General features: G+C 46.5%; 1 protein-coding gene across 33 annotated transcripts in view; it reads right to left on the bottom strand.

The window, feature by feature from the left end:
* TCF7L2 (transcription factor 7 like 2) overlaps window positions 1–14212 on the bottom strand; it is a 197708-nt gene extending 183496 nt beyond the window's left edge. For 20 of the 33 annotated variants that reach the window (XM_029245326.1, XM_029245331.1, XM_029245330.1 and 17 more), the window contains exons 1-4: window positions 13514–14212; window positions 13170–13236; window positions 12837–12961; window positions 786–854 (exon numbers count right to left, since the gene is read on the bottom strand). In XM_029245326.1, coding sequence (XP_029101159.1) covers window positions 786–854; window positions 12837–12961; window positions 13170–13236; window positions 13514–13702 — 450 coding nt within the window. In that variant the 5' untranslated portion in view covers window positions 13703–14212. The remainder of the gene's footprint in view (window positions 1–785; window positions 855–12836; window positions 12962–13169; window positions 13237–13513) is intronic. The other 13 variants (XM_029245332.1, XM_029245334.1, XM_029245351.1 and 10 more) reach the window with 1 other exon arrangement.
* Between the last annotated feature and the right edge of the window lie 205 nt (window positions 14213–14417).

Below are 14417 nucleotides of genomic sequence, written 5' to 3'. Positions count from 1 at the left end.
TGAAGGGTTAACCCAGAAGCAGAGGACTCAAGAAGTTTCGGCACCATTAGTTACACCATGAGGTCCATCCATCCTGGCCAGGCCAGGCAGACAGACGAAAATCGTATTAGTCTGCTCTCCCTCCACGACTGCACTCTGTTGGCATCAGTTCAGCTCTGAGTCTCTATTAGTCCGTGATTTGTTTAGCCTTTGGATTTAAGAGAATGGAAGTAGTACGTGAGCAGGAAACAGGACACTCATCAAAAGCTGGGATCTGTCGCCTTTCCCTCCCAGCACTTCCAGTGTCGTGTATCAACAAGTCCTAGAGAAATCAACATTTCAGAACAATCAGGTCAAAAGTGATATTCTTAGCACCACTTAACATGATTTTGATCCACCGGAAACAACTCTCTGGCTGTCACACAGCCTCCTCTGCTATCTCACCCCCCTCAATTCTTCCCATTCACATTCTGTCACCTCATGTGACTCCCAATGTAAGACCCCTCCTGAAGCAAAAAACAGTAGCCAAGCTAGGGGGTCTGTGTGCCCATCATGCCTGATCAAGATGCTCTTAACAAAAACACACAGGCTTCTCCTTCTTTCCCTATCTTTAAATCATTTTAGCAGCATTTCTTCTGCTCTTGTTTCTTCTTTGCTTCCAACCTCCCCCGAAGAATCAACCACAACCACACTGCCATCATCACCACCACCATCATCACCTAGGTCAGGGGGAGGGGTGGAGAATAAGAGACACAAGAGACCTACACATTGACAAATCAAGCTTCGGGATCTCTTGCATGTCCTACCTGAATTGCAATCTGGTGTTCAATCGTTTTGTACGCAGAGTAATGTGTGCTCCCGGACTGAAAATAGAGCTGTAGAAAGAAACCAAATCAAAGCGTTCTGCTTATGTCACAAACTACAAGAAAACATCTTAAGCAGTTTATGAATAGCAGACAAACCTTCCTAGATTGAACTGCAGCCTTGGCATTCAATCAAGACCTCTGTATTTTTATTTGTTGCTATAAATAAGATGATCATAATAATCTAAAGTTTTTTTTTTAAAAAAGCACCTATTCAATAAGCAAAAGGGGAGTGGAGGGGGCCGGGAGCGAGGATCAATGACACGAGAAGGAAAGACGGACGCCCATTAAGACATAAAGGAAGCCAGTGTGCTGAGCAAGATGCTGCAGAAAAATTAACGGGATGCTGCAAACATCATCAGAACTGCGACACGTAGGCAAGAGGGAAAGACTGGGAGAGAAAGGATGTGAGAAGCCACAAGACTGCAAAGGTACAAGCCCCCCAGAGTTCTAAGAGCTAGGCTCTCACCCTCAAACGCAATTCTATTTTGGGGAAAACAAATGTGGCAGGCAGAATTCAGGGGCCACTCGATGCCTTATACATTCTTTCGCAATGACTAAGCTATCAGTCCCAGGACGGCTCAGGACGGCTCTGTAGCCCGCACGCACTCTAGGAAGCCACACTTCCCCAAAGAAGGAACCAACCAGTGCCTAAGAGCCACTGAGTTTTCTAAAGACCACCTATGTATTTGGGGGCCCCTGGGTGAAGGTACATCCCTGGTTCACCCAGACTCTCCACAGCAGAAGGCTAAAGTCTCTCCTGGGCCTTTCCCTCTGAAGCTCTACAGATCTACCATCAAAGAAACGGGCAGCCCCAAATAAAAAGGAATACCAAGAGGCCTCTCCAAATTCTTCTTTTCCCAAATAGTACTTATTCATCTTGGGCTCCTACCAACTGGGAGAACAAACACCATCTGCTGACTTATTTTATAAACAATACAACAAACACTAAAAGGTCTCAACAATATCTGAAAATGCATTTTAATTGGCCATAAACGAACAAATGATGAAGAATCACACGGTCCTATGAAATCACTGCCCATCTCCCTCGCAGTAATAGGCAAATCAGTTACATTTCCAAACACAGATCTGTATTACTATAGCAAACTATTGCCATTACTACCACAGTACGATTCCTATTACCAGAACCTTCCTGTATAGCAGTTCTTTAGACCCCGTTATTTTGTATCTTGCTCCCTGCAAGAAAAATTATTCAGTTTATACAGGTTTTTATTTGGGGGGAAAAAAAAAAAAGAAATTCACATAAGAACTTCTGAAGCAACTCATACTAAACGCAACCCAGTAGTAATGAAATTTTTTAAATAGTCTAAATGCACACTGCTCACGGGATAAGGCTGTACTGCTCCCAGTTCGGGATATAGTGGGTTCTGAGATCACTGTATCTGCTCCAAGTGAACAAACAAAAACACACTGCCTGTATATATGTTAGGAGTCTGCTTGCTCCCAAACAATACTAATCAAAGTTAAAAAAGGGGGCACAATAAAGGTGGGCCAAAAATATATATATTCCTTTACCTGTCAAAGCAGAGTAATGAATCACACTCCCTAAAACAACGAAAGATAAAGGCTGAGCCACTGAGATAAGCCCCCTACGCACACAGCACTCCACCCCTGCACACACACACAGGAGCAGTTCATCCAAAGTGAGTCACTGAAAAAGACAGATGAATTTGCCCCCTTGGCCCCCCTGTCCTTTTTGTGAAAACTGCCAGTCAGTAAGGAGATCGCACTAATTACTGTGACAATTCTGCATTGTGTTAAAACAACTTTTGTGCGAGGGATAGGTTCCTCTGCGAGTTTGGAATTCTTGGCTGAGAGCAGCTCTTGTCGGAGCGAGGGACTCCCCTGCTCAGGAGAGAGAAGGCAACACTAAAACCTCGTCCCCCTTTTCAGCCGGTTTTATGCTGCGATTTTCCAACTGCCTGATTCAGAGCTTAATGGAAACCTGTCCAAGCTTTTCTTCCCACAAACCTTGCGGAGCCCTAAGGCAATCTTGCACTCAGGGTAACCACAGAAATCTCCTACCGTCAATTAAAATCGAATGGACACCTGATAACTAAGTATACGTCGTGGAAACAAAATTTCATATAATCACGGCCCTCTGAATAAATTAATGAAACTGTGGCTAATCCAAATTCAATTTCCATTTGTCCGGTTCCACACTTAATCCTCACGTTCAGCACCACCCAAACAACAACACAACCCCAGAGAGAATGCTACAATTAAGACAGTAAAAATGCAGCTGAAAGGTCCTAAAGAATCTGGTAGGACAAAGTTAATTTCACCTTCACACACACCAATCTAACATCCCCAAGTAATGCAACTCCCCTCCTCAGGCATCCAGTAACACGGAATACCCGCCACCAGCTCATAAATCCACACAGTACAAGCTCCAATCAGCTCTTCGCTCCCAGCCAGTACCCACTGCGTTGGAGAGATTTTGAGCTTCAACACTTCCCCCCAGCAACAGCGAGGAAGACAATTTTCTCGTTTCTCCTTTGGGTTCCCACCCCCTCTTTTCCCAAATACTCTTTTCTAAATCACACCCTTTAAATACTGCTTTTTCCATCCCTGGAAAACACAGAGATGCCTTGTCCATTATAGTCTAGCTTTTTAAGACAAACATAAAATACAAGGACCCGGTAAAAACTTGGCATTCTAAACTGGAACAATAGTTTATTTATATCTCCGTAAAAAGCTAGAAGAAAGAACAAGAGAGGGTTGACCCTTTGTGCTTTTGTTTGTTTGTTTGCTTGCTTTTGGAAGATGAGGGGCGCTTGAGAGATCTTAGGTGGCGATCTAAGGCTCATCTGAGTTCAAGAACCAGGTTCCCCCAGGCCTGGACTCTTGGGACCACCCCTGCTCTTGGCCACCTGCAGCACTGCACGTCATTTCCGCATCCAGCAACTGTGACTCTTGTACCCTGGGTCCGCAACACACCCTCACCGTGGTTCCCCCCTGCCCCGCCCCCCCCAGGCACCCTGAAGCAGCACCAAATGAGAACTCCAAGGTACTTTTCATGTCCTCTTCCTGTGAAACTCTCAACAAAGCAAACCTTCCCTTCCTGTGTGCTTGTTTACAGTGGCCAAGCCCACCCAACCACCCATTCGAACACCTCCCGGTGACCCAGCCCCCTGTGGTCCAGAGGAAGAGCCATGGAGATGCGGTGGTGCTCAGCACAGCCTTGCCTACATTTTCCAGCAATTCAAAAACCAACATTTTACGATCAACCACCTCCCTTACCAAGAAATCCTATCTTGATTTCTCTCATTTCATTTCTAATCACTACTACTGGCCCTAAATTTGATGTTTCAGATACAAGACATCAGAGATACCCAGAGATGGGAGAAAAGGGAAACAGCTTTTTCAATCAGAGATCTCATCCTCAAAGGCGACTAAAAATCTTGAAACACTACATTGGGTTTCAAACTTCCAGTAGGATGAAGATTAATTTTGTATATGCCTATTCATTCCACTAAATTGGGAAGAGTGGGGAGCATTTGCTGTATTTCCAGTTTTATGAATCACCAAGCTTTCAATTTAAAAAAAAAAAAAAAAAAGGAGAAGAAGAAATTCAGATTCATTTCCTAAACGGTTTTGGTTTGGGGGATTTTTTGGTCCACCTTCCTCTCCCGTGTAGCTACCACCGTGAGGCACTTGAAGTTTAATTTCCATGTCATTAGCATAAAAGGCAGAATAGAGGCTTAAATATCTAAGACTTTTTCTTAAGTCACCAGTCATTTTGCAGGACAGAGACAGCACCCCCAGCCCTATGCTGGGAGCCTCTTACATTTAGTGGGAAACTTCTGATCAGGCCTTTGGGTGCCTGCCCGCCCCCTTAAAAGATGCCAAGGGGACTTCTAACTTCCACAGGGAAGGCAAAGCCAGCACTGACTGCTAGGTATGGAGGCTTAAACATTCCTGCAAAGATCCAGACACAGAACATCTGTACCCTCCTACAACAACTTAACAAAGGCAACCCCTTTTCACTTCCTGGCATTCTCCTTCAGAAATTCTGCTGCAACAAAACACATGCCTTTAGACACAGGAACAATCTCTCCTACTGTCTTAACGTTCCATCAAATGTCTATTTACCCTCATTAATTTTTTCTTTTCTTTTCCTCAACCTGAAACCATCAGCTATGAGTCAGAGAACGATCATTAACTTTTACAGCTTTCATACACATCCACCTACTCACATTTGGGGAAAGAAGTATTGACTTGCAACACTGCCTGAGACCAAAATCCTCTAAGAAGAAAAAAAAAGGGGGGGGAAATCACTTCAATAAACTTATATCTATAGGTCTATGGGGGATGCTACATTCATCATTTTTCCACTTTGTGCTGCAGTCTCTTGCAAAAAAAAAAAAAAGAAAGAAGTTGAAATTGAACTTGGTTATGGTGATGGGCATTTCTGGATTGGTATTTTTGAGGGAAAATTAGATGATTTTCTTTAAACATCAAAACATAATTACATTTCTTAAACTGTTTGGGGGAGGGGAGAATAAAGTGAAGCAAGTTTCCTGCTCTTGTCCAAAACACATTTCCAGCATATAAAAACACGTGGGCTAAAGTGCTGAGACATGTTCCTAACACAGCATTTTTCATTAAAAGTTGCTACACTAACACTCTTAAAATGATGCCCCATCATTACTCCACTTAGCAGTCACAGGCTGCACACTCATAACGAATTAATTTGCATTAATGTGGGTTTCATGTGTCCTTCCCTGGGTATGCCATTGTGATTCAGGCTTAATAAAACTGACACGACAATAACATAGTGCCTTTTATTTCACTTTCCCAAACCAACCAACCCACCCAAAGACCCGCACAAATCCTCTCTCGATTTTTTAATAATTTTGCTAATATATTTAGTACATCATAATTGGCCCAGCACGCAAGAACCTAGTTATCTTCTCAGTAAATATTTATAGCATCACTCTTTCCCATTCATTCTGCATTTTCTTAGAGAATCTCACTGTAGCCTACATCTGCAATTCATTGACTTTACAATTTACCACATGTTGGGATGGGAGAGGTCTTAGCTCCATTTGAATCACTACACAAATATGCAAGTGATTTATCGGTTTCAAACTAAAGACTGCAAGAGAAGGACTCCACTTTTCCTGAACATTACTTCTTCTGGCAGACCATGAACAATTACAGTTCGTACTAATTAAGCTCTGTAAATGTGCTGTGCCTTACTAATGTCTACCAGGCCTCAAATTTATTTTCATGATGCCAAACTTTAGCAAGCAATTTTAACTCCTTCAGAGCTGATCCCACTAGTAACCATTCCTTCCCCCTGTAGATCGAGCTGTTTGGGGCTACTTCATGACCAAAAAAAAAAAAGAAAGAAAAGAATAAAATATTACAGACATATTACCAGCCTGAAATCAGATGTGCCCAAGGAAGAAAAAAACCTATCCTGGGAAAACCGAAGAACACCAGGGCTGATAACCCGTTCAAAGATCCCACAGCCCCATCTTTGTAATGAGCTGTTAAGGGACTCATATCTGTCCCTGAGGGCTAGTAAGTTTCTGCATTCCATTGATTAGAAAATAAAACCTTTCAGCCTCTGTCTTGAAGTCTGGGTTGGATGGAAGGAAGGCTCCGGACAGCGCGATCAGCTCCTACCCCCCTCAACAGTTACCCACACACCTCAGAATCCCACTCCCCCTTTACCAGGTGGTCAGTTTGTAACACACACACTAGAAAGCCCACTTTTTTAAGAATGAATTAAAATCAAGAGGATAATTGGCCTTCTCTGTCACATCGGGGTCTTGACCACAGATGCCCCCATCCCCAGCTCCTCACACAATAACTTACATGAAGGACTGACTTATCTGCTGCTGGATAGAGCTCTTTGGGTGAAAAGTGGATTGCGACCAGTTTTGACTGAGCTGAGCCATATCGTTGTTAATAGCCACCCCCCACCCATGGTGCTTCTACCTCTCGCTAAGAAACTTCTAATCCCTAATTTCAATCAAGCCATTTCCTCATGCCCAAATCTCTGTGCCATCTTCTTGCACTTTTCTAATCTTTCTCAGGCAAGCATTTATTCTTCCTCCCCTGCTACTTTTCTGTGCTTCCTCCCCCAGATACCAGCACACTTCCCCCAAATGAATGGCCTTCCCACTCCCAAGCTAAATCTGGAATTTTTTTCTCATCTATTAATTCTTTTAATCAACTCTCCTCACTCTATGGCACTTTTTTTTTTTTTTTAAACCCTCACGTTAACTAGCGCACTGTGCAATGTGTGTATTTTCCCTTCCAGCTCAGTGGAACATCCTATAAATTAAAGACCCATCTCCCGTATCAGGTTTCTTTAAGTATTCTGGGAAATATGCACAATATAGGCAAGAGGGTCTCAAAAAAAAAAAAAAAAGAAAGAAAGGAAACAGGGAGAAGCCAGAAGAAAAGGAAAAAAGATGCAAACACCTAGAGCAACTTTGCTTTTGAAAAAAGGCATTTGTGCCGAGCCCCTCCCACCCACCCAACTGAATTTCCATTACTGAAAGTGCTCTTTATAAATGTGTGTAACAATAGCCTGGAGGAAAAGTACAAGTCAGCTGCCAAAGGAGGAGGGGGTGTCTGTCTCAGTAAGCTCAGATTGTAGGCATGAGGGTCAGAGGAGGGGAGAGGGCAGCTTTTGCAAGGGGGTCTCCACACCCCACCCCCATCTCATTGCTTATAATTAGTGAGAGAAATCTGAGCTACTGCCAGTGTCTGCGGACCTTGAATATTATAAGGCCAACGTGGCGTCAAATATCTTAACATTCATAAGTGTTATGGGCTGTAAATAAAGCCTGTGGATTTATGACCCGGTGGCGCTTGCCAGCAAAGGACTGGGGCACATTTCTTTCAGCAGACCTGTCGAGGTGCAAGTTTGCCTTTGGTTGTAAAATTAACCATTTCCTTCACAAACGTGCTCAATTATAAGTCAGAGTTGAAGATTTACTTACACGGTTGCCAATATCCACCCCCAGAAGAAACTCAGACGCCCACAACACACACCCCCTTCAAAAATAAAAGCCTCAAGAATTTGATTCACCCCGCTCCTTCTCAAAACTTCTGAAATGTGTCACCTCGAAACAGTTATAAATGTGGTTAAAGATATTATCTAATTCCACTCACCAAGACTAAAAAAGCTTACACCTACTTCCTTGGAAAGTGCTTATTTATTTGGCAACGCCATGTTTTAAAAAAACAATAAAGGAGTAAATCACTCCTTGCCTGAAGTTTTGTCCCTTCCCCCAATATAATGTCATCTATTTCCTGTGTAGGAGAGAGCCTCTGCTAAATCCAGGTTGCCTCAGACTTAACTGCCAATAAACCAACTTCCACAGAACTTCCAGACAGCTGGGGAAAAGGTCCTCGGAGTTTTAGTCATGGTCCAGAAACACAGGTCCACACAAAAATTTGCAGCTGTCCTTTCTCTGCAGTGCATTTTTAATGTGATTCGGGGGCCCCTGTTGTGAAACATCTGACAAAATGTAAAATCCTCTTAGATACCTTCCAGTTTACCCCCTGTGCATGTGTAAGAGAAGTTGCACCAACATTTCTCCACCAAGAAATCTAGGCGCTTTTCGTATGCACGCAGGCACCTCGTGGGATGTGAGGAGGCATTCAAAACCTGGAAAGACTTCTACTGTAATCTTTAAAAGCACAGCCTCTGGTGCAACTATTAAAATGCTGGTTTTCTAAAGCAAATATTTTTTTAATAGCGTGCAGAACTGCAGTTATCCTGCGCTAACAGAACAGCATTCTTGATCTGCCAGCCCCCGGAAACCTCCCTGTAACTTTTTCACAGCTTGCTAAGAAACAGAAAGCGGACCAGCTTCCAGCAGGGACGCTAAATGAAATCCACATCAGTAAAATTAAAATCAAGGTGGAAAACTCCTAGCCAGAGCCGGGATTGTTTTCGTCCAAAGCTTTTCTCAATCAGATAGGGGGCATCAGTGAAAGCTACTTCCCTTCAGCAGTCAAAAGTTTCCAAAAACACTTCTTCCAGATAAACACTCCAGGCTCCTGGACTGCCTCATAGTTTGTTTCTGGGGTTTCAGAAAGCTTTCATTTCAACAAACTGCAAAGCACTGGCATATTAAATTTATAATCATTAAAATATGACTTACTGGGTGAATGTTGAGCCCATAATCCAAACTGCAGACATTAAACCCCAACCTATAAAGATTAGCACGGAATTAATACTTTGCATTGAGACTGAAATCTAAACATGTTTGCCATAAATATTTCTGAAGGAGATGAAAAACAATTAGCATAAATACCAAAGAAGGGCAAGAACACCTGTTCTTTTTCAGGGCGATAAGCATTTTATTGTTCTCTATTTAAAATGTAATGACCTGTGTAATTACAGTAATATTACATTGTTATGTAGGGGCTTGGAATGTCACACTTTGAAAAGTGTTGTCAAAACAATCAGGGGTGAAGGTGGGGGGTAGGAGGACAATGGGGAAGGACCACCATTAACCCTTCACACTCCGGGCTCTAAATCTTTTGTATTAGAAAGGATTATGCTGTTTGAGCGAGGAGAAAACATCCATTTTTCACCAGGCAGAAAGAGAAGGTGCTGCCCGGCTAAATAAAACCCCAGTGAATAATAGGCCCCTCTTGGTTTCCTTTAAATGCTGGATTCCAAGTTCAAAAATGAATTCAAGATGCTGCTTATTTACTTGTTCAACCTAGTAGCAAACAGCTTCAGCTGAAAAGCAAACAACTTTGGATCAAAGAAGATGTGAAAGCTCTAATAATCAACCCCTTAAAAAGAATTTCAAACCTAACTGGAATTTCGGCCACCGTATCCCATATTCTCATTTGGCAGGAGGGAAAAAAGAAACGTAAAACTACTCTTTCCTATCTACTTTAATATGGTAACAGTATTCTTATCTTTGGTGTAGACAAATGTTACCACAATTCTAATATTTGCAGTTCTATCACCTCCCATCTACTCAACCAGACCTCTCACCTTAATGCTTTTTTGTATTTGAACCTTTTTAAAAGCTGTTCCTATTACAGTATCAAAGGCTAAATTAATGTGATGTAGAAATCTTTTGTCATTTTAAAATAAAATTATTACTATCAAGCTTTATGGCGTCTCCAGCAATTAAAGCATTATTCTTGAGATCAAATATTATTCATAAGCCCATTTAATGATACTCCTTAATTCTTTACATTCTTAAAAAGAAAAGCAGAAATCAGGAATCCAAAGAGTTTGCTTTTTAAAGGATGCAACTGCTTACAGGTACACTCATAAGTTACCAGAAAATGTAGCAAAAGAACACCACCACCAAGGAGGGTCTGGAAGAGAATAGAACATACAGCTAATTTGTCTTTACACCTTGCCCTCAAAAACACACTCTGTGAAGCACTAAGAATTTCAGATGAGCATGAAAAGACCGCTATCTTGCCTATAGATTCCTTCGGCAGCTGTATCAAATCTGGAATTGCAAGCCGGCCCTCTGATCGAAGAGGTCAGGAGTGACACACAACAGCCTCTCAGCCTCATTTCCATGGCTCTACTTACCGGCTTAAATAACCTTAATTCTGGAGCACATCAGCTAACCCAGGTAACAGATAGGAGGAGGAAGGGCCTGTGCACACTAAAGATGTCTGTTGGTGTTTGACACGCAAATACTAAAACTGCCTCCTGACTTCAGAAATGTCTTCTCAGACTCCATCTGATGTCACAGCATCAGGCCACCCGCTATGTCCACAATTAAAATAACTAGACGCCGAGGGTTCCTACAATGCCCACAAAGGGGACGGGGTTGTTGGGAGCCATCCTTTTCGCACCGGGAAATCATTTATTTACCTTTAACAATTTCCCTGTTTCCTAATTACAGCGCAACACAACTGTTGGAGTTTCAGGAGATCTTGCAGCAAGATTGCCAGCGGTCACAGGCAGGAGTTTGCAAAGAGTCAAGAAGGCCAGCAAGCCCACCATCAAAGCTCAATATTCAGATGGCCTTTCAGATGGCTAAGTGGATTTTAAAATAATACCAGAGAGGCTTCCATCGTAGGGGGAGGGGAGGAGAGTAAGAAATTCTCAGGGTTACTTTGGAATGTCGCTTGGTCGGCTTGGTTATTACACAAACTCTCCGATTCTGAGCCGAATACTCCCGGTTCAGGATGCCCACAGGCTCCCAAGAAAAATACAACGTAACCGGACTATGTTTCCCCTACAGCTGCAACCCCACTGCCCGGCCCCCGCCGCCTGAAAGAACTGGCCCTGAAGGAGGAGGTCGGGCTGAAATGCTCTCCCAGCTTCCCAAGCATGCAGAAGCCTGGGCGCGCGGGAGGGGGAGGGAGGGTAATAATTATTTCTCTTTCCTGGCCATAAAAAATGACCGGTCTAGCATGCCCTTGCCATTTTTGCCAGGGCCCCAAAAAACAAGTCAAACCTGATAGTTAATATTTTAATGCTTAAAAACACTTGTAGATCTGATCGACTCCCGTCCGGCAAGCCCTCGGCCATTAGCACCGAATCCACGGCTGCTGAACAGTGGGTGCACTATTTCAAATTGCTATCTCGAGTTACCGAAAAATAAAAGAAAACAGAAGAAGTGAGTGTAAATAAGAGGTAGGGGGACCAAACCAGAGAGGGTGCAAAATGACAAGCCCGAGAAGCCGGGCACAAACGTTTAGAGATTGCGTCTAGAGATTCGTAATACAGGCTTTTTAGAGGAGGGTGGGATGGGGGGAGGGGGTTCAAGGCGAGGACAGGGGGCAGAGGCCTGTCGGGGAAGAGGGTGAGCCTTATTCACAAATGTCACGGGGGGACGTGGGACGCACGCCGCGGGAAGCGCCACCCCCCCGGAGCCTGGCACCCCGCGCCTCCCTGGAGCCCCCAAAGTTGGGTGGCCCACGATCAGCAGCCCAATCCCTTGAAAGAAAGGAGCCCTCGGCCTCCCTCACCCTCTATACATCCTTGGGCCCCCGCACAACCTGGTCTCTGGCCCCCCAGGGCCCACTGAGGGCCTTCTCGGAAGCTGGCGAGCGCAGATCCCGCTATAAACCCCAAGGCACCAAAATTCCCTAGAAATACATCAAGTCCGCTCGGAGGAGGCCATCCCGGCTCCATACAAACCAAAACCCGCGGCCACAGGGGCCTCTCCACCCCGCGCGGCCCGGGAGAGCCCGCAGCCAGCGCGCCGGGCAGCCGAGCCGGCCACGGCGCCCAGGGCGCTCGCGGCCCTGCGGGGTGGCCCCAGAAAAGGAAGCCCAGAGCCCCCAAGTTTGCAGTGGGACCAGTCTTGGAAGCGTGACCTTCCAGGGGAAAAGGGAAGGAGGGCTGAGAGCCAGCCATCGCCACTAGAAAGCTAAACAAATAAGCGGCCGAAAGAGAAAGACGAGGCGCTTCCTCCAAGGCCCCGGGCTCCGCGCGCCCGCTAGTTCTCAAGTCCAACGCCTGGAGGACAATCCACTCTACCCCGCGCGTCGGGCGCAGCCCATTAACTCAGTCCCCGGCAGCGGCAGCCAAGGGGTTAACCGGGGAAAGCCCAAGACGCCACAGAAGAGGGAAGGAAAAGAGAAAGAGAGAGAGGGAGAGGGAGAAAAGAGCGAGCCACACAGTCATCTTCCCAGGGTGAAGAAACAAACACCACCACCAAAGGGGGCGGGGGGAATCAGAGCGCAAAAAAAAGTTCTTCTGATTCCCCCCCAACCAACAAAGCCCTGCTTGGAAAGAAGAGTCTCCCCAACATCACGAGGCAACAAACTGAAAGCAAGAACATGGCGAAGTGCAAACAAATCCAGTCCACAAAAGGCAGAAAAGTTTGGAGAGTTTCGGGCTGCCTGGGCCACAAGAGGGGGAGGGGAGGCGGGGAGGGGAGGAGGCGGGGAGGGAGGGGAGAGGGAGGGAGGGGGCAGGGCAGGGCAGGGGCCGCATGCGGGGCCGGGAGGGAGGCAAGGGCGGGCGGTCAGCGGGCGGGGGCCGCGCGCGGAGGCACTTACGGTTCGGGCGGTGGGCGAGAGCGATCCGTTGGGGAGGTAGGGGCTCGTCAGGTCGGGGATCATGATGAAAGGGTAGCCGGGATACGGTGGCCCCTTAAAGAGCCCTCCATCTTGCCTCTTGGCCGCTAACATGGCGGGGCAGCGAGGGGACGGCGGCGGCCGCGCGGAGCGGGAGAGAGCGAGGAGAAACTTTTTAGAAAGTGCCCAAGTGGCTGGGCGCCCCGACCGGGCCGACGCAAGGCCCGGCCGAGCGGGGCGCGGGGCCCGGGCGCGCGGGGCGGCGGGCCCGGGGGACAGCTCCCGGCGACTGCGGGGCGCGCGGGGCGTACTCACCTTCTTCCAAACTTTCCCGGGATTTATCTCGGAAACTTTCGGAGCGAGGCGGAGGCCGTCTTTCCGCCTTCCCGGAGGGGTGGAGGTGGGGAGGGCGAGGGGCAAACGCCACGCAGAGGGGGGAGATGGGGGAGAAAAAGAATCAGCGAGGTGGGGGGGTTTGGGATGGGAGAGAAAAACAGGGTTACAAGTTTTTGCAATGGTGGCACCACACGCACACGCCGCCCGCCCGGCCCCGCGGCGTCCCGCCGCCGCCCCCAGCCCCCATTTCTCCCCTTTAAGCAACATTTGCCAAGCCCAGGAAATAGATTAAGAACCCCGCCAGCCCGAGGGGCTTTTCCTACCTCGGAATCGGAGGAGCTGTTTTGATTCGTTTCTGATTCATTGACTAGAGACGATTTGACATCAGCTAAATCCCTCTCTGCCGAGGAGTTTTCGGAGCTCTTCTCCTCTTGCTCGCCCTCGTCTTTGAAGGAAATCAGTTCGTCGTTGGCGCCTAGGTCATCTCCTCCACCGCCGTTCAGCTGCGGCATTTTTTTCACCCACCAGCAGCAATTTTGGAAGAAAAATGAAGGAGAAAGAAAAGCCAAAAAAAAAAAAAAACCCAAAAAGTTTTGCCCCCCCCCAGAAAAATACTGCAAGAAAAAGACGAGTCCAAGGTGAACTTTTTTCTGCTTTGGGGTCTTTTTCTCCTGGGGAGGGGAAAGAGGGAGGAGGGGAGGGGAAGGGGGGGGAGATCTTCTGCACGCGTGAGTTTGGGTTTCTTTTTTCTCTCGTTCCCAAGGATCCGATCAATGTGCAAAAAAATAATAAATAAAAAAGGGGGGTAAAAAAAACACACACACCAACAACAAGAAGTCAGATATAAAGAGCAAAGGGGGGGGAAGCCGAAGATACAGGAGGAGCTCGTGCCGCTCGGATTTGAGTGAGTTGAAGTTAGACTGAGAGCTTTTCAGTTCAAAGGCGGCGCTGATTGACAGATAGAAAAAGGGGGATCGAAATCCGGAGGAACGGAGTAGTCTGGGAGCGGAGATTATTGACAGGGAGAGAGGAACACACTCGCTTAATGAGATGCCGGGGGGCGGGGCCGGCCCGGTGACGTCTGCATAAATAAACAGCCGGGGTGGGCGGGGCGGGGGTGGCTAACAATGATCCTTTCGGGCGCCGGGAGAGGGAGGAGGGAGACGAGGAGGAGGAGGAGGAGAGGGGCGGGGGAGGGGGGGAGAGACGGAGGGAGGAGTGTGCAGG

Source organism: Monodon monoceros, unplaced genomic scaffold (assembly GCF_005190385.1).
Source record: "Monodon monoceros isolate NGI ecotype Baffin Bay Population unplaced genomic scaffold, NGI_Narwhal_1 Super_Scaffold_4, whole genome shotgun sequence".
In the NCBI taxonomy this organism is placed as follows: Eukaryota; Metazoa; Chordata; class Mammalia; order Artiodactyla; family Monodontidae; genus Monodon; species Monodon monoceros.
Note: the sequence above shows the minus strand (reverse complement) of the source record. Positions and strands in the feature narration are given on the sequence as shown.